Source organism: Haemaphysalis longicornis, unplaced genomic scaffold, assembly GCF_048455015.1.
Source record: "Haemaphysalis longicornis isolate Haplotype H1 unplaced genomic scaffold, Haemaphysalis longicornis Haplotype H1 scaffold_12, whole genome shotgun sequence".
NCBI classification, from domain to species: Eukaryota; Metazoa; Arthropoda; class Arachnida; order Ixodida; family Ixodidae; genus Haemaphysalis; species Haemaphysalis longicornis.
In genome coordinates this window covers 38,991,860-39,011,967 of record NW_027526225.1, presented here as the reverse complement: position 1 = coordinate 39,011,967, position 20,108 = coordinate 38,991,860, and the positions used below count along the sequence as shown (strand labels likewise).

The following is a 20,108-nucleotide window of genomic DNA, read 5'->3' as shown; positions in this document are numbered from 1 at the left end:
ACTTGACTTGGTGTGCACATATCCGTGTTACTAAGGTGGAGGGCTGAGCAAATCGCTACTTCACGTGTCGAGAATCGCCAAGGCGCCGGGTACCGCTTACGGCTTTCAGGACTGGCGTCCCTGACCTGTTCAAAAGTGTTCTTGCACCTGGTCAGTTCTAAATCATGACACTTGAAGCACACACCTAGTAAGTGCCGTTTTTCACTCGCAGCTGGTCAAACAGGTTGCAAGTATTGAAAGAAAATGATCGGGGACTGAAATCTCTCCTTAACAAAGTATCTGCAGGTTTTTTATACCTCCAGCTGCCAGTCTACTCCTTCCTTCTTGTACAGTCTTTTCACTGAGCGCTAATACGTGAACACATACCGTATTTTCATGCATATAACCCGTCCCTGCATATAATCCGCACCCCCACTTTCAGTTCACCGGAAAAGAAAAAAAAAATCTGCGCGCATTTGACACAGGAAAGGCTGAACGAAAGCTACTGCTCAAGAAACAGATCACGTATACTATGTAGACAGAAAAAGCGCAAAATTCAGTTGCTAGAGTGCGTTCGTCTTTGCTTTTCTTCCTTGTCCTTTTATGTTTTTCGCAATCGCTGCCATGGAAGGTTCGGTCAGTGTTACTGCGTAAAAGCTTCACGGCACAACACGCATTGCCGTGAAGCTGCACTAAAGGAAAAACTCCGCGTATTATACGCACCCCTACTTTGCTACTGAAATTTTCGCATTTTTAATGCGGGGTATACACATGGAAATACGGTAGCTGTGGCGTTGCATAATCCCCAAACCAACATTAGTTACCTTTTTCATTGCTTGCTTATACGCACCATGGAGGCAAAATAATCAGAAAAATATTAAAAAATGATAATACAGTTAACCCTCGATGTAACGAAGTCGGTAAAATTCGTAATTTACTTCGTTACATTGAAATTTCGCTACATTGAAATTCGCGGTTTTAATGAAGTGTTCATCCCGTGAAGCATTTCCTGCAAAAGAAAACGTGGCGCGCACACACGGCTGGCGCACTCTTTCTGTTTCTATCGGAGCTTAATCGTCTACGCGGCCATCAGATGAACCGCATGGAGCGTTTTCTCTGCGCAAAAGCGCGCCCCGCAAGCCACAGGCACGCTGACGCAGCCGCGGAGACAACCCGCGCGATGCGAGTAGCTCCAGCGACCGCTTCCGCTCGCTGAAACGCAACTCGAGGGGCAAACGAGAGGGGCATGCGAGAAAAAAAAAAAAGCGGATAACGTGGGCGAAATTTTCACTGTAAAGCATCATACGCGCCGCTTACGAAAGCGCCCATCAAAAATCCTCGGCATGCCCGAGCGCTTCGAAGCTCCCGCCACAGGGTGCGCGCCTCCCCATTGGCGAAACTGGTCAGGCTCCCCCCCCTGCCGCGTGCAGCGCGAGTCACTCCCTCGCGCAGAAGCCGCCGCCGGCGCGCAATCGCGGACGCGGGTGTGAAAAAAAATGCGCGCACAAGGCTCATGAAGATTCACAAATGCTTGCTGGAACGATGAAACCCAACAAGCATGAGCGAACTCAAACTATGGGGAAAACGGCGGCATGCGGCGGTGGCGGCCCCGCAAGAGGCGATTAGGCTTATCACCGCGGAGGATGTTTGATGGGCGCTTTCGTAAGCGGCGCGCATGACGTTTTACTATGAAAATTTCGCTACCGTTATCCGCTTTTTTTTCTTCTCGCGTGCCCTTCTCATTCGCCCCTCGAGTTGCGTTTCAGCGAGCGGTTGGAAGCGGTCGCTGGAGCTTCCCACATAGCGGGGGTGGTCTCCGCGGCTGCGTCAGCGCACCTGTGGCTTGCGGGGCGCCTTTTGAGTTTTTGCGAGGAGAAAACGCTCCATGCGGTTCACGCTGATGTCCGCGTAGACGATTAAGCTCTGACAGAAACAGAAACAGTGCGCCAGCCGTGTATGCACGCCACGCAGTTTGTAGGCAAGGGGCTCGCTCACAGACCCGTGGCTCGCTGCATCCGCGGCATTGGGCGGCCCGTGTTGCCGTTCGCGTTTTATTGAGACCCCATTTCGGCGCTTGCGTCTCCTAAAATATACCTCTATAACTTAAATTTCGTGCCTAGTTCTCCATGAAACTTCGTTACATTGAAATTCCGGCAAACGGGACTTCGTTACAGAGAGGGTGAAAATACATGGTGTGCATACACTTGAAGTTACGAAAAATTCCGTGGTTCGTTAAATCGAGAGTTTCGTTACATTGAAGTTCGTTACATCGAGGTTTAACTGTATATTAGAACAGCCTCGATTAGCAGCAAGCAGCCTTTATTACTTGTATTGAATTTGCAGTAATATTTCGATATTTGCACATCCCTATGCATAAAGAGAAAAGTTTAATAGCTCATAACTGCACCAACACAGGAAGGAGTGTGAAAATCGAGTCAGCAGACCTAAAGATCGTGTGGACGAGGTACAACTACATGATAAGGGACATTGGCTTGAGGAAAGAGACCAAAAGAAGCTCAAAATGTAAGCAAAAACAACTGCTTAAAGGAGTACTAACACGAAACTTTCGAGCTATGCAAAAAGCTTCCTTTGTAATGGAGACACTCCCCAGTAAGTTTCAACCGCAACCGCCAAGTACAACATACTTTAAATCAATTTTATTCTCAGCATGCGTGAGGAAGCTCAGAACGGAGACGCTTCCGACATCGCCATCGGAATTACAAGTTGAGCGCCACGCACCAACCCGCCGACGTTGGGGCTTTTGTGACGCAGCCGAGGTGCTGAATGCTGTTGGCGCGTGCTGCTCTCCCCCTCGTGAGTTAAGCCACAGTTCTGAGACTGACATCATGCTGCCCAGGTGCATGCAACCACAGCTGGTGTGGACGCATGCGTGCACGCGTCCAGCCCGGGTGTGGTGTGACGAGAACAGTGACCGGAACACGAATAAACGATGCTGCAAGTAAGTGTTTACGCTGCGGTCGACCATCTAATGGTCTGTTTTATGATTTGAGGGCTGGTGGACAGCACAGCAGAAAAACAAAAATTTTGTGCCTGTACTCCTTTAAAAGACATCCGTTGTGCACCCAAACACAACTGTAACATTTTAAAAAACTGGTCACACGCCACAGCTTCTTACACAAACAACTTAAAACCCTTTGCCTTGCACAGCTGGCACGGCCAGAACAAGAAATTTCAGTCTGGCAACAACAGGGACAGAGCTACCCAGCGCAGCTGCATGTGGCCTGGTTTCATACTAATACTAGAGGAAAATCTGGCGCCCCAGCAGCGAGCGATGTCCTCGCCTACTTGGCTTGGTTCGCCAAATGGCCAGAATGAAAAAACAAGGGTAACACTTGTCTAGTTCGTCTTGCATGAAGCTCCCAAATAATCTGAAAAATAAATCTTTCTGGAGCACAAATTTCCTAATAATTACCGTACTTATTCAAACCTAAGCCGATAGTCTTTTTGAAATACTGATATATCAAACTCCAGGGTTGGCTTGAATTCGAGGATTTTGAAACACGCGCCAATTTCCAAGTGAAATTGAGGGAAGTGGCGTGCAGCTAGCGCCACCCAGAAAAGAAAGTATTGTAGCCATTACTAGACGAGCCAGTAGCCACTTAAGGGGCCATAGCTGGGGGCGATGCCGCCATTTTGAACTGTGCGGATAGTGGCCTGCGTGCGGTGTGGCGTTTGGTTTTGACAGCGCAATGGCACCAAACAAGCGGTGCCATTATAGTGCCGCTTTTAAAAGAAAAGTTGTTTTAGCCGCGGAGTTGTCGAACGCTCAAGCCGGGCGGGACTTCGGCGTGGATGAAAAAAATGTCCGTCGTTGGAGGACGCAACGGGAGAGGATATTTGCGTGCGCCGCAACGAGGATGGCATTCACCGGACCACGAGAAGGCCGTCACCACGAAATGGAGATGGCATTCGCCGACTTCGTTCGGACGCAGCGAGCAGCTGCCCTTCCAATAAGGACGGAAGTGCTCCAGGCAAAAGCAAGGGAGCAAGCCAATCGGGGCTGGCTACAGAAATTCATGAAGCGCTTCGGCTTTAGCCTCCGTCGTCAAACCTCAATCGCACAGAAGTTGCCCGGTGATTTCGAAGAGAAACTGATTGAGTTCCAGCACCGCATCTTCATGTTCAATAAACGTGTTCTCTCTTTGTGAACGCTGACCTCGCCTTTTGTTCGGCCTACATTCAAGGCAAGTTTTTTTTTTTTTTTCGTGGCTTCGGACTTTCGGGGGTCGGCTTAGAATCGGGGTCGGCCTAGATTCGAATAAATACGGTAAACAGCTATAAATTACCTTCCAGAATAATAATGCTACTTTTCTGCAGCCCCCAGAGAACTTTTCAACCTGTACATGAGCCATGCCAAAGACAAGTGGAACGTTCCTACCCGGTGAATGACCAGAGTTACTGGAAATATACCAGTTGCGAAACTCCCCACAGGCCCCATGTATAAAAAGCCGGTCTTCGGTTGCCCCCCTGCACAGGAACAAGCACGGGGCATGTTGACCAGCCTGTCGTCTGTCGGCAGGACGTTGAAGTAGTACCCAAGTGCTTGCGGCTGCTGCCGTGAGGCATAAACAGAGAAGCCGCAAAAACACAAGTGAATTTCACCTAATTAATGTATTCTAATTTAAAAAGCGATCTTTACTTCACAAAAGAATTTTGAATAATAATAGTCTAGCGAAGTTCAGTTTTTGTCTCCTAGGTGCCGTGCGCGTCTACTTGCCCCTCAGCTTCCACAAAGCAGAGGGGGAGGGGTGCTAGCGCCGCTTGGATTCTGAAGCGGAGTTTCGCAACTGTATGTATTGAGTAACTCTGGTGCACGACGGCACGCTCGCTGCAGCGTAGCTCACCCACACACCGGTGCCAGACTTCCCTCTCGTGTACACGAGTACGAAACCCTAACGCAATGTGGCGCCGTCCAGCCTCACCGAAGACCACGGGGTCCCGAATGGTGTACGCCATGAGGCACTTGGAAGGGTCGAAGATGAGCGAGTTGTTGAAGCTCGACGTGACCCGCTCGATCAGCTTGGAGTCTCGCGTCGGCAGGTCCACCCCGGTCTCCGATGTCACTGCAGCAGGGGACGCACAAGGGGGTCACCGTCACAGCCACCTCTATGCTGCAGCGTTTTTTTTTCCCTTGTTGCACGTTTTCCCACACAACCCACAGACCCCTGTTTTATGTTTCCAAGGCTTGTTTGTAGCCAAAGATGATGAGAGCTTCGGCTTATAAGCAATACTAAATGCCTCAGGAAACACCACATTCAAAAGTTACGTAACCTTCTAGTACAGCCAAACCTGCAAACAACCCACGCTTAAAGAGGGAGAGAGCTCTCAAAACTAAGTACCGTAGTAAACAAGAATGCATATAAAAATATAAGTAAAATTCAAATTGCTTAACGAGACCACATATAAAAAAGCAAGTGACGATATATCCACATTATCATAGAGAAAAATCCCAATACAGTAGAACCTCAGTACAAGAGACATTGTTACAACAGACACTTGGTCATAAGAGACATCTGAATGAAAGCAGTGTGGTTTGTTCTATGTTCGCCATCGCCTACAAGAGACCTTGGTTACAAGAGACATGTTTCCTGGGTCGCCTGAGTGTCTCTTGTAACGAGGTTTTACTGTATGATCCACGGGGCTTCACACAAGTAAACTTGAGCTTTCCCGAGGCATATCCACCAAGTGGAATGCAACATGCACTCTATATAATCTGCCCCTGCTCAGATCGGCCTCGAATGAGCAGCAACGCACCGATGTCGAGGATCCTCTGGATGCACTGGGGCGTGACCTTGTTGATGTTGAACGACCACGAGGTCGAGCCTGTGCCCGAGCAGATGGTGAGGCCGGAGCTCTTGAGCTTCGTCCGCGGGGAACCGTCCACAGACAGCTCGTAGTACGACACCCTGCACCAGAGCAGCAGAGGGGCGGGGCTGTGAGCTTTTCTTTTTTTAAAGACGATAGTCTTTCTTGGGTTACTCAAACGCAGAAATTTTTTCATGTCTGTATGTGTGTCTGTCTGTCTGTCTCGATTCAGCCACCTGGCCAAAGTGAAACTGAATCGGCGCAATAGTCTTATATACCCACAGCCAAATTTAGATGTCTTAGTCCATTAGCAGTGTTCATGCTCGTCAACAATGTTAAACAAGAACAAGACATTATGCAAATGTGAGGCAGAAAATCAATACATGAGTGATATTTGCAGTGTTCCTTCATTAAAAAATTCACGGATGCTTAGTTTTTGCGATAGCAAATGAAATACTACATCAACTGCAGAAAACCGTTGCCTGCTGTTACCCACGCTACCTGGCAGCATTTAGAAAAAATCAAACGGCAACAGCAACACAAACGCGCCTCGATTCACGCGCGTCTCTGACGTACGGCAGCGCTGGCATCGAGGCACCAAGCCCGGAGCAGTCAGGGGTGAGACAGGTGAATCAGATTTGGGAGCAGTTTTTGGAGCAGCGAAATCTCGATTTTGGAGCAGAAGAACCTCGACTTGAAGCAGAAGAACGACATTTACTATGTCACGTTAGGAGCCTAATGAATCACATTTTTGGCTACTCTCCAGGAAGAAGTGCACTTTTTAATCGATGTTGAACGTACATGACATTGAAACAGCCTTTCAATAAAGTTTTTTCTACCAGAGTATCACAAGGTACAAACTGCACTGCCTTTTTTACAAACCATTTTTAAATTCTCAGGCACTATACGTAGATAACGTGGAATGCCGTTGAAAATATCAAGTTGAGAAACCAAGCAATCGTAAGGCATTTTTGTTGTCACGAGAATGCCGAAATTCTTATTTTTGTTATCCCAGAATTGGCTTTATGCACAAGTGTACAGCCACGGGAAAAGTTGCGCAAAGCGAGGTGACAGTCGTCGCACCCCACAAGCCCTCTCATTTCAATCCTTACGATCGTAATTTGAGTAACGTTGGTATGTTTAGCCGCCTCCCTCTTGGCATTAAATTTCACTTCTGATAAATGAACCATTATTACTAGCGTGAAATAATAGCCCGTACCGCTATCGGACACTGCTTGAACAAACTATTTTGCGGCGATGTAGCCTGCAACGCTACTTCTGCAGCGTCGATCGTCCCATTGCCGCCGCTCGCAAGCTCGCAAACACCGCAATAAGCCCGAAATTTCACTTCAAGCACGCACCGGGCTCACACTCAAGGTCGAAACATGGCGAGTTCGCGGCCGCCTTGTTGTTTTTGATGAACCCCCATTTTTCGAGTCCGGCAACTTCCCGCAACAGATCAAACGACCAAATGTAAACCCAGCCACCCCCATTACCAAAAGCACGGTAGAAATCGTCGACGAGCACTCTGCCTGAACTAGGAGCAACTGCCTCTCCCGGCGGCCATGTTTTCACATCTTTACCACACCAAGATGGCGGCGCCCACCCAGTAATTTCGTTCCGGAAATACGGCGCTCCAAAAATTGCCCTTTTTTCATAAACTTGCACAAGTAGTTACATGCTTCAGTACACATAAGTATTTTTTGTACAGCATTTTGCAACGGTTTTTGATGGGAAAACTTTAAAAACTTACAGAATATAAAATGTGCAACCCGATATTGTTAGTTTCGAAAAAGCCATCTCGAGGACAATATTATGCAGGTTTTTTATTGAATGATCAATCAATGAAACCTTCACAAACAGCAGCATCTGAGAGGTGTTGGAAAATTATGCCGTTAGTAAGCAGCAGTGAAACGCGGTAAACATAAATTGACTTGAGCAAATCTCTAGCATGTTCATCTTTGGAGGAACAAGACAGGAGAATAGCAGCATGAGAGGTGAGCGGGAAAGAGAAGGAAGGCATTTACTTGGCAAGGGCACCAGGCTACTGTCTTTTGTGAATACTTGCAACGAAAGGCGCAGATATGTGGCCATTTTTTCCCTTCTACTGCAATACACACACCCAACGCTACTCTGCTTCTGCATCCCTTGTGAAAGTTGTTGCAGGCTGCTGCAATCTCAGCCGACTTGCCATGTGGCTCACTACATTGTGAGCCAAGGCTGGGAACATTTTTACTTAGGCTTGTGCGAACAGTAATATCTTAGTTCGAAGCGAATTCGAATAGCTGTCAGGTGTCACTGAGCTTCCTGTCACTGAGACACTGAGCTTCCGAGCCTGGCAGGACCTTCACAAAAAAGTTCTATACAGTGGAATCTTGATGATACGTTTTTGGGTGATACGAATTTCGGGATAATACGAATTTCTGATAAGTCCCGGCGAAATAGGATTGTTTGCAATGGGACAAACTTCTGCTCTTGCGAACGGACCTGCGCGGCCCGGCGGATGATACGACCGAGCCGGTGAGGCGCTTGACCACCGAGCGAGCAAGCGACAGCGACGTACAGGCTCTCTCTCCCCTCTTTGTCGCTCTTTCTCCAGGAACGGCCGGGCTGTTGTTTTCTGCTCGCGAAAACGCGCCACGCACGTCACAGACGCGCCAACGCTGCCGCAGAGCCACCCGCACACTGCACGCGGCGCGACCGGCGGCGGCAACATGGCGGCAGCCACTGCCACGAAGTGGTGTTGGGAGCTCAAGCGACCGCTCTCTCTAAAATGCCGCTCAAGGCACGCACGAAGTTGCTTGTGCAGTAAAGGAGCTTATAACGTGGGCGAAAACGATACTATAAAACATCATCCGCACCGCTATACTCGGTCACAACTTAATAAGAACGACACCGGAAGTTGCCGCTGTGCCTTATCACCGTAGCCGGATGTTTCTCCGCGCGGCGCAAGCAGGGCGTTACTGGGAATATTTTGAACATGGCGTGAGCCGTTCCCGTGATTCTTTGGACTTAATATGCTTATAAACGACTCCAGTGATGACAAACAAACTGCGCGAGACAAGGCAGACGATATCACGCATTCATAGCAAACCCCTTACTAAATGTGCGCGCACTGACGTCACGGGTCCGGCGCTTTGGCGCAGTGATACACTACATGAGGTGGTGCCGTTCTTGAGTTGTAACCGAGTATAGTAAAAGCACCCATGCAATATCTGCCAGGGTGGTAAGCCTAAGCATCTCTGGCGGCCATGAGGCGGCAGTTTCGAAGCAAGTCGAAACAGCGCAAGTCGTCAAGCTCCTCCCACTGCCGCGCGCAACGCGTGTCATTTTCTGAGCGAAGCAGACACTGCCTCGCGTGCGGAATCGTCGATGCGGGCATGGAAAAATCGTACGCGCAACGTCGACACGCCCAAATTGCGTGCAAAAACTTGCCATGCGGATCACGCTTAAGAAGGCTACGACAATGCTCTGAATGTGGCTTGCTTCTCTTGGCTCGACATGTAGTCAAGATGTAGGCCTGATGTTAATGGCACTGTGGCTCGCCTAACGAAGCTTAAACTTGAATGCAGTTTTGATATTCGTTTACCCCGAATACTTCGAAATAGCGTCAAATTTTAAATTCAAGTCGAAGCGAATTCGAATACTGTAATATTCGTTCGAATATTCGAAGACCCCGAATATTCGCACAAGCCTACTTTTACTGAATGCGAAATGCATGTACAGCAAATGGCAACAAATGAGAAAAGCTGCACACTTTGGCGACGATCACATTACAGGTTCGGATTATGGCATGTGTGATGTGTGGTCCTGGACTTGTAAAAGATCTTCAGCATGCTTTCTGGTGACCTCGACCACTCATTCAGTTCGGCTCTTCTGAACCTGCAGGCCAAGCTGCCCAGCACATCCTCCCAGTGCTCGCTAGTGGGTCATATAATGGGAAAGAGGTCTTCGGGGCAACCCCACGCAAGATGAGCGATGGCGTCTTGCGCAGCCACCACATGCAGGGCAATTCGGTCAACTGCACGCAGTGTGGCATGACAGGGAAGCGTATTGGTCTGCAGGAAACGAGCCACGGCTACGTGTTTGCGACTTAGTCAGCAACCACGGGAAGGAGAGCACTCTTGCAGCGCATTGTGCGTCAGTACAAGGAGCAATGCTGTGAGCAGTGGCGAAAATGCAACCGCTGCCATCGGGCTGAACCGACAGCCCGGCAAGTAGACCGGGGCTGCAACCCCAATGGTGTGAAGACAGCGGTTGCGGTGCAGCAAGAAAAAATAATAATCCTAAAACGTGATGTAATAAATGCACAGCCGTACTGTCGTGCCGACGTGTCGCCATAACAGAGTGGGATGGCCCCTTCAGTGATGGAAGCGGCATTTTACTTCTCGGAGCAGCTGTTGGAGCAGGCAAAATTCCAGTTTGGAGCAGCCACAAGCCACTTTGGAGCAGATGCCAAAATACGCTTCAATACAGGTATAATAAGGGTGGATATAATTCACAAGATAACCGTTAAAGTTTCCAATATTTATTACGCACCATACCGCATGTAAAAACCAACGATCAAATGCAGTAGGCACATCATTTAAAAAATCAGAAAAAGATCTCCTTCAACTTTCGGATAAAAATGCTTTAGGTACATCACTAAATTCTCCTAGTTTTAAAACGTACATTTCCACTTGCAGCCAAAAACTAAAACAGGGTAAACACACTTAGAGCAAAAGCCAGAAAACGACAGTCATGCTTACGTCACGTTTTAAAAAAAATTGAACATTTTAACTTCCGGGTTTGTCTGTATATGTAGTTTGGGTACACCACAACAACGCTGGAGTTGGACCGATGCAGCATGCAATAGAAAATGATTGCAGAAAAACGTCTTTAAAAAGACAACGCCGGATAAGACTAACTCTACAATGTTAGCAAGGCTAGTACACGCCACAAAGAACCGTTCATATGTTCTTTGTGACAAACATGGCAATGCCCCAGGGCGGCCGTAAAGCCATAAAGAAAGCCATGGACGATCACAGACAACGAAGGCCATGTCTACAGATGCCCAGACACATCACAGCAAACTCAGTTTACAAGCGGGTTTGACTTTGATGTTTAAATAACGGTGACACTAGACACAAGCTTATTTTCAGTTCCGGTTTTGCACCAGAGAGTTAGAAGTGCTACCACACGCTTTCTAAATGCCCCTTCGGCGCACGTTTGGAGCAAAAATTTCTTAAAGGGGCCCTGAAAGGCGTTTTGAGCACACTAAATGGACTAGCGCAATTGTTAGATTGGGTCCTCAACGTCAGCAGTGCCAAGTATTACTCTTTTACGTGCAGCGGAAAGCTCACACTTTTGTTGCAAAGTTTGTTGCCCTTTTCTCACCCTCCCCTGCGTGTTTTTGGACGCCGCCATCTTCATATGTCTACATGATCGATTCCCAGATGTTCGTCATGAGGTAGACATCCTGCTATAGGGCGGCTTTTTCACGCACTTCCGGCAAAGAGATGTGTCGTCTGCTCAACAAAGCTCGCCGGTTCATCTGCCAGCAGAGTGCCAGAGTGCTTGGACATTTTACGACAAACGAAACAAGTGCAAAAAAACGCTTAACCGTTTGTATTGAATGACGGCCATAACACGACATCGATATTATCATACGTGAGTACGTACCATAAAGAAAGCGTCGAAGCCCCGTGGCACTTCTTTCTTGCTATCGCAGAGAACGCCCTGAGCCGAATGCCCAGGTTTGACGCATACATTTTATTCAACTTCAAAACAATCCAGAAATGCATTTCGAATGAACTCAACGTCACAACATGCGTTGCAAGTCTGAACCGCGATTGACAGACGATCGGTTGCTTCCTCCTGCCCGTCGTAAATTCGGCACTCACCTCGTGCCCAGTTTGCGGGGACGAACAGCAAGTCACTTAACTCTGGCACGCAAGCTGAGATGGCTTTTAGCCCCGCACGCTGCACATACCCCATGCAAGGTTGAGTCGTACGTCGCTCGAGAAAGATAATCCAGAGCATGGGAAGCACTATTCAACCGCACAAGCACAACGTCGCATTTCATCGCGAAGCGATGAAACGTGTTGTGGAACGCGTCCACAACACACACACAGGGTGTCTAGCAAATTGCCTAATTCAATTTCCCTGACTTTTCCATGTTTTCCATGACCATTTTAAACGAAATTCCCTGACCAATACAACAGGCACCATTATGTGTAAATGGTCCGTGAAGCATATAAAAAGCATACACAAAACACATTAACTTCAGTTTATTCAGTTTGAGGTTTGCTTGCCTTCTGTTACGGCTTCAGAGAGTTTATTTCATCTTGCCAGATAGAAGCTTCAAGTGCGCTTCAGCAAGCACATTTTGCTTTTTTTTTATTGTCCTGGCTCGACATGCAACGTGAACCGCATGGTGCGTTTTTTTTTTTTTTTTTTTTGCACGCGATTTGCGCGCGTCGGCGTTGCGCGTGCGATTTTTTTGACGCCCGCGTCGACGATTCGCGCGTGCGCAGCTTCTGCCCCGCTCAGAAAATGACGCGCGTCGCGGGAGGCAGTGGGAGGAGCCTGCCGACTTGCGCCAATGGAGAGCCGCACGCCTCATGGCGGCAGTTTCGAAGCTCTCGATATGTTTAGGCTTACCACCCCGGCAGGTATTGCATGGGCGCTTTCACTAGCGGCGCGGATGATGTTTTATAGTACCGTTTTCGCCCACATTATAGGCTCCTTTACCTCACAAGCAACTTCGTGCGTGCCTTGTGTGGCATTTTAGACAGCACTTAGAAGCGGTCGCTCGAGCTCCCGCAACCAATTCGCGGTCGAAGCCGCCGCCATGTTTCCGCTGCCGGCAGCACCGCGCGCAGCGTGCAGGCGGTTCCGCGGCAGCCTCAGAGGGTCTGTGACATGCGCGGCGCATTTTCGCGAGCAGAAAACGCCCCACGCGGTTCACGCTAAACCATGTCATGTTCCTTTTTGATTAGGTAATTCTGGCTCCTGATGTCATAAGAAAGAAGTTCTATCAAGATTAGCTACAAAAAAGCGCCGACTTTTAAAATTCGCTGAAAAAAAAAAAGGCCCATTGTGCGTGCGATTTGGGCACCACCTACATAGACCCTCTGCGCAAGTGCAACCAGCAAGCTAAGCCAGCTGCGAGCTGCGTGAGCCGCACGGCGACTTTCTGCACGCGATTCGTGCGCGGTATTTTCACGGCCGCGTCGACGATTCGTGTCTGCGGTGGCTCCTTTCCTGCACAAGCAAGTGCGTTTGTGCCTTGAGTACCATTTTAAAGGGCCGTTAGAAGCGGTCGTTGGAGCTACCGCACTACTCCGCGGCCGGTGCAGCCGCCATGTTGCCGGCGCCTGCCACTCGGCACGCACCGTGCAGGTGGTTTTCGCGGCGGCGTCAGCGCGCCCCGTGCGCGGCGCGTTTTTGCTTGCAGAAAAACCAGAAAACATTTCATGCGGTTCACGCTTTCATCGCGCGCGAACGTGTTGCGTTCGGTAACTTCTTGGGGGCCCCCAACACTGGTTTCCCCTATTCTGAAACTGTGGGCAGGCCCCGAAGTGGTTTTCCCTGACTGCTACTACTTGATTGAAAAATTCCCTGACTGCTACTACTTGATTGAAAAATTCCCTGACAATTTCCTGACTTTTCCCGGTGGCGCGAAATTCCCTGACTTTTCCCGGTTTTCCCTGTCGCTAGACACCCTGACACACACACACACTGCTTCGGTCGCTGGCTTGGCAGCAAGCTTCGTTCACACAGTCAGCGATGTTACGACAATACAGAGCTGCACGAGGGCGATGTGCTAACCACTTGACGTAGTTAAAAACACAGGGGCAAAGAACTTGGTTCATCGGAGGCAAAAAATCTTTCCTCCATTTCGCGCTACTTGCCGCCAAGTTGCGGCCGCCCGTACGCATGCTATTTTGCTGCTAATAGAGAGTTTTAGTACAGCGTTTGTTGCCTTTGCGTATGCTAAACGCTAAATTTTTGTGTCCCGCTACGTAAACACCGCGAGGGGAGTTTTAGTAGAGCGTCTCATCAGTTTTGCGTAGCGACACACTAATGCATACGGCGCCATCTGTCGAATGTTTTGCGAAATGACTCGCCGGCTGATCTGCTAGTGGAGTGCCAGAGTGCTTGGACAATTTACGACTATCCAAACAAGAAGTGCAAACAAACGCTTTCCCGTCAGTGTTGAATGCAACACATGGGTGCAGCTTGTCAGAACACGGGTGCTCGCTGCTCGAGTGTGGCGCTGGTTTGCTCTGCACCTTCCCGTTTATCGCCACTGATAAAGCGATCCGATCCGGAGCATTTTGTGCATGGGTTCTGTGTCGGTTTAAAATGTCTTTTTCACATGCTGCCGGTAGGAATTACCACCACCGCAAAATAAGACCCGGCACCAGCAGGGCCACATCTGAGATGGCTTTTTGGATAAACACTGCGCGGTGCATCAAAGGGAACGAGCGCACGATTCTCCCGGTGCGGCTGCGAGTTCACCGCTGATAAAAGTCACGTGCCGCCAATAGCAACTGCAGCAACGTACACCGTAAAAGGGCAAGGCCAGGCCGCACACATGTGGCCAGGTCTTTCGTTCGCTTTTCTAGCCTTGAGCGGAGTGCGGGATCCATGTCCATGGTGTCAACAAAGATGAAAAGGCCGAAAGAGCTTGCCCATAGCAGACGGCAGTCTGAGGAGCGCAAGAGCGTAAGTACGTCACCGCTGAGGAGCGCAGCATGGGAGGGAAGGCTCGCGCGCCGACAACAGTGAAGAAAAAGTTGAAAGGAGGAGGAAATACAGCGCGACGATAATGCGCGGTTTTTGACTTACGATTTCTCAGCTAATACTCATTGCTTTAACAAAATTCTTGCAGGAGGAGATTGCTAATACATTGCTTTGTTTGGTTACATGTACATCCATGCATCGGCGGAAAGTATTTCATGACCCCTTTAAAACAACCAATTGGAGCAGCTTGGAGCAGAAGTTTCGTCTTGGAGCAGTTTGGAGCAATAGGAGCAGCACTTCCATCACTGCCCCTTCATTTTAGCCTTCACCAACAGAAAAGGGCCCACCTGGAGGAGAGGGACTCGCCCACGAAGACCTCGTTGAGCGAGCGGACGGGCAGCACGTGGACCGCGTCGGCCGGCGGAGGCACGGCGGCCAGGCCATCCTCGGTGGCGGACTTGCGGTGCTGCTCCTGCCAGCAGTCGAGGAAGCGGTACTCGGGGTACTGCAGCTGCTGATCGTGCAGCTCCACGGGCGCGTCGAAGGCGTGCTCCCCTTTCAGCGTCACCCGCAGCCGCTGCCGCCACATCCACCTGCATGGGGGAGGGAAACCCCATTTTCTAGAGACCACCGTCTTTCTAGGGCTGCTTATGGGGGCACGTGGCAAATAAAACACCTTACCTGATTGCTGCGCAGAATCTAACCAAACCTGGTGCACAAGTACCGCTGATTCGCTTACCTCTTTCAGAGTAAACTGTCTGTAATAATTTATAAGCTGCATTTTGTTTTTGCAACACAATTTGATGTTACTTTGAATTTATTCTGAAGTGTAGTTACTGTGCGTGGCAGAAGGTGGTGCACGGTTGTCGCAGGCCATTATCATTATGTTTTTGACTAGAAAAAGCTGCAAATTATGTGGTTTAACGTCCTGAAGTGACATATGGGGCATCAGAAACGCCGCAGTGGTGGGATCCGGATTCATTTAGACCACAGAGCTGTGCCTCTGAACATGCGCCAACATCACGCAGCCCACAGGCACCTTTTCAAGTGCGGACCATGTGGGGCTGCCACGAACCAGATTTATTCCATATGCAAGTCGCACCGGTGGACAAGATCCACCAACAAAAATTTCAGAAAAAAAAAAAACGCGACTTTTACACCAGATAATACGGTTGCTTGGACAGCAACCGCTTCTATGGGGCGGTGTGCAACTGAAGACATCGACAAGGGACAGATTTTTGTGTAACTACAGCTGCGGCGTCAGAGCAGTGCTTGCAGCTGTCGATCTCTCCTAAATACTGAATATTGGTTCAGAAGAAAGTTGGTGCGCTTAGAGTTTAAGTGTGCCTCTTGTAAGTACAGGATGGTTAAGTTTTGTGCAGGATTTCATATACAGGTAAACCTCTATGAAGCAAAGTCTGTAAAATTCGTAATATACTTCATTACATTGAAATTTCGCTACATTGGAATTCACGGTTAAAATGAGAATTGACCGCGTGAAGTGGCACCTGCAAGTGAAAGCGTGATGCGCATACACGGCTGCCGCAGGTAGCTCGAACTACTTACAATACCTAAAATGGAACTCTTCGATTAAAAAAAAAAGGAAGGGGGGGGGGGGGGGGGGGGGGGGGCAACATGCCGTCGAAGCTTAATCGTATACGGGAGCATCAGCGTGAACCGCACGGAGCATTTTCTGCATGCAAAAACAGGCCTCACAAGCCACAGGCGTGCTGACGCAGCCACGGCAACTACCCGCGCGGTGCTGGTAGCTCCAGCGACCGCTTCTAAACGTTTCCTAAAACGCAATAAGAAGGCCAAACGAAGTTGTTTATGGAGGAAAGAAGCTGATAATGTAGGCGAAAACTGCACTGTAAAACGTCATGCGTGCCGCTAGGAAAGCGCCCATCAAACATCCTCCACGGTGCTAGGGCAAATCGTCTCTGGCATCCCGGAGCCAGTCGTGCCCGAGTGCTTTGAAGCTCCCGCCATGTGTTGTGTGCCTCCCCATTGGCGCAAGTTGTCAGACTCCTTACACTGCCGCGCGCGGCGCAAGTCATTTTCCGGCACGCAATCGCGGTCGCGGGTGTGAAAAAAAATGCACGCACAAGGCTCATATCAACCCACAAATGCTTCACCGCAGACTTGCTGGAACAATGACACCCAACAAGCGTGGGCGAACACGAACGACGGGCAAAGCGGCGGCACCTTGCGCAGTTTGTAGGCAAGGAGCTTGTAGGCACAACGCTCCCTCACAGACTCCGTGACTCGCGGCATTTGTCGCCGTTCGCGGTTTATTGAGATCGCGTTCCAGCACTTGCGTCTCCCAAATATACTTCTACACTCACACCTCGTTATAATGTAATGGGATATAAAGAAATAATGGATATCACGAAGTAAATGAAATTCGCCTCAGGGTTCATACGGGCTTCAAAAGCAAAAATTCAAAGGTTTTCATGGACTTTCAAGGACCAGAAAACACATTTTCAAGGTCCCCATCTTATGTTTTATCTGGGATTATTTATAACTTTTTCAACAACATGCAAAATTTTGATATTGCCTAATACCTAAGAACATTATTGCACATTTAGATAGGCACTATGGGTTCATGAATGCTCCCCCAGCTTTATTTTTTTCATAGTTTATATTTAGAGGTTTTTCTTTTTTCTTGGTGTTTTGCTGAGGCTGCTTGATTTCAAAACTTAGTTAATGTTGCCTGCATCTCCTGCTTTATCAGCAAGAGTATCAGCTGAAATTACCTCAGCAAGTGTTGCTGCAAGGCAGATGAACTATGTACATGTCCACCATTTGCACGTAAAAGCAAACGCAGATGGAGCGTATAAGGCACAGCAAACATGCAATGAAAGGTAGTCCACAGACTAGATGGAACATGCAAGATAGAGAACAGAAGCCAGCTTTCACGAGATTGTATCGTGACATGAATTCTATTGAGGAGTGCTGCTCCCAATGTTGCCTCGTAATAATGAGAATCCACAACTCATAATTTCGCGCAATACACTGAAACTTGATTGTTACAATGTTTCTTTACATTTGTAACACCTAAAATTCACGACGAGCACTTTAAATTCTTGTGAAAAGATAGGGCCATTGGTTCTCTCCAGAAAAATCAAGGGTTTTCAAGGACCCTTTAAAAATTCCAGGACTTTCCAGGCCTCGAAATTTACACTTCTAAATTGAAGGGTTTTCAAGGTTTTCAAGGACCTGTGTGAACCTTGCCCCTTGAAATCTCCATAGAGACCCCTGCATTTAAAACGTCGTAACGAAGTAAAATTGACCTGTCAATGGATATAACGAACTAAATTAGTCTCCCCCCCTCAAATGCCCTACCACAGTGCGTGAAGTATTCCGCAGAGTTCGCCACTCGTTTAGTGCAGCTGTTTTAAAACTCTCGCGTCAACCTAACGGCCACACACAGCCATGCCACGCGCGGCCGAGCGAGCCTGCCTCCTCGCTCAGCCACCGGGGCAGAGCGAGCCGGCTGGTGGGCCACGCGACGGCAGTGAGAAGTGGCACAAGGTTTGTTCACTGAACCCCGATGCCGAAGCAGTCACTACGGAGGCGACGACTGACGAACTGTCGCAGATGTCATCACCTGACAAACAAACAATGACGCCGTGGTCTCCCGTGTACACACGTTCGACCATCGGCGCCGGCACTCGATGCGGTCGATCATCTACGTTGTTTCTTCGGCACCCGTGGCTACGTCAAAAACGGCATCAACGCGGTGGCCACCGCTGAAGTGGAAGTCTTGCGTTTGCCATGTCCGAAACAAAGGAGCACCGCAGACTTTTTTTTCCAGCGATGTCTAGCGGACAACAAAATGGGCAGTGTGCACGTTCAGTAAGCAAACTATTTGTCTTCTATTAAATTTCCGTTACATGCAAGGTCGCGTAGTGGTACAGTGGGCCACGAGGTGGTTTTCTTCTTTGCATGATTATAGTTGTGCACACAACTGGGCATACACATTGCCGTAAACTGTTATAATTGATATAACGAAATAATGGATATAACGAAACAATTACGGCTCCCCTTCAACTTTGTTATAACGAGGTTTGAGTGTACAACCAAAATTTTGTGCCTAATTTTCCATGAAACTTCGTAGCATTGAAATTTTGGCAAACGGGACTTCGCTACACAGAGGTTAAAAATACATGGTGTGCATACACTTGAACTTAGAAAAAATTACGTGGTTTGTTACATCGAGGGTTTCGTTACATCGAAGTTTGTTATATCGAGGTTCGACTGTATATTGTCTAGGTTCGGCTGGTGTAGATAAGGACTAGGGCTGGATGTATCACCCTACCACACTCAGCTCTGATTTGGGCCAGTGCACGGGGGGCCTGCGAGCTTTTTGTCCCACCTTGCCATGGAGTGCTGTTCTTTCGCCGCCTTTGGGGTTGGCCAAGACAGTGTTATACAGTCGAATCCCGCTACAACGAAATTGACGGGACGTGCGAAAAATTTCGTTGAAGCGAAAATTCGTTGAGGCGAAATCTGCCCCAACACACCACGGAAAGGCCAGAAAAATATCCCCGTACGTTTCCGCAACATTGGCAGCATAATACAATGTTTAGAAAAAGGAGTGACGCGCCATAACTCATGTTTATTCGGATAACAAACATACCAATGGTTATCTGTTTTTTCACTGCACCTAAAGAACGCGTTACGGAGGGGGGTGAAGATATGCAGGCGCAAAACGTATCGCTGTACAACAAGGCGTGTCCACCGAGCTGATTACTTGCAGATAGCTGCTAGGCCGTCGGAAGCCCCCCTCTCGCTTGTGGCAGGAGCAGTGCCGTTATCTTATCCTCCGACAGGGCACGGCGGCACGGCAGCTACTGACCTTGGCAGGCAAGACGCGCGCGCTTGCATTTAACATGACCGCGCGCTCGCGACTAAGATAGGATGACTAGGCTTCAAGACCAAACACGCAAACATGACTTTTGCTCTTGGCTATGAAGAATGGTTGAAGGAAAACGGCAAGGACAGCTGCTCACAACGCATACATGACGGCACCGCGCCAGCAGCGGAGCACATTCATGCAATTTCAACTGGATACGGATTGGCTGTAGCTCTGGCTCCGCCTTGGCGAAGCGGGCCTGCGCCTCGTGTAAAGACGGCCAGCCACATCGTTATCACCATCAAGCAATGGCGTGCGCCTGAGTTATTTTTTTTGTTTTGGGTGGCGGTGTGGTCGCAACGCGCATGTTTTCGGTGAAACTAAGCGTCCTGAATGTATAAAAAGTTACAGATAGCTGACGCTATGCTTATTTTATTATAAAATAATTGTTCAAACCCAGCCCAAATCATCGAAAATTTCGTTGAAGCGAAAGCAAGCCTGACAAATGGTTCGTTGTGGCGAGGACTTTGTTGCATTGACTTCTATGGCTAGCTGACGGGGAATTGGAAATATTTCGTTGAAGCGGAAATTTCGTTGAAGCGGCGTTCGTTGTAGCGGGGTTCGACTGTATATCCATGTGATCGTCCGAGTGTTGTGCTAGTGATGAGATGGAGTTCTTGTAGCCTCCACCTTGGGATAAGTTTGAAGTGGAGGC

At 48.8% G+C, this 20,108-nt stretch overlaps 1 protein-coding gene across 4 annotated transcripts in view; it reads right to left on the bottom strand.

The window, feature by feature from the left end:
* Positions 1 to 20,108, bottom strand: part of Nadk2 (NAD kinase 2, mitochondrial) — a 43,079-nt gene that overhangs the window by 3,072 nt on the left and 19,899 nt on the right. For all 4 annotated transcript variants that reach the window (XM_077693163.1, XM_077693160.1, XM_077693162.1 and 1 more), the window contains 3 exons: positions 14,883 to 15,128; positions 5,755 to 5,906; positions 4,923 to 5,063 (listed from right to left, as the gene is read on the bottom strand). In XM_077693163.1, coding sequence (XP_077549289.1) covers positions 4,923 to 5,063; positions 5,755 to 5,906; positions 14,883 to 15,128 — 539 coding nt within the window. The remainder of the gene's footprint in view (positions 1 to 4,922; positions 5,064 to 5,754; positions 5,907 to 14,882; positions 15,129 to 20,108) is intronic.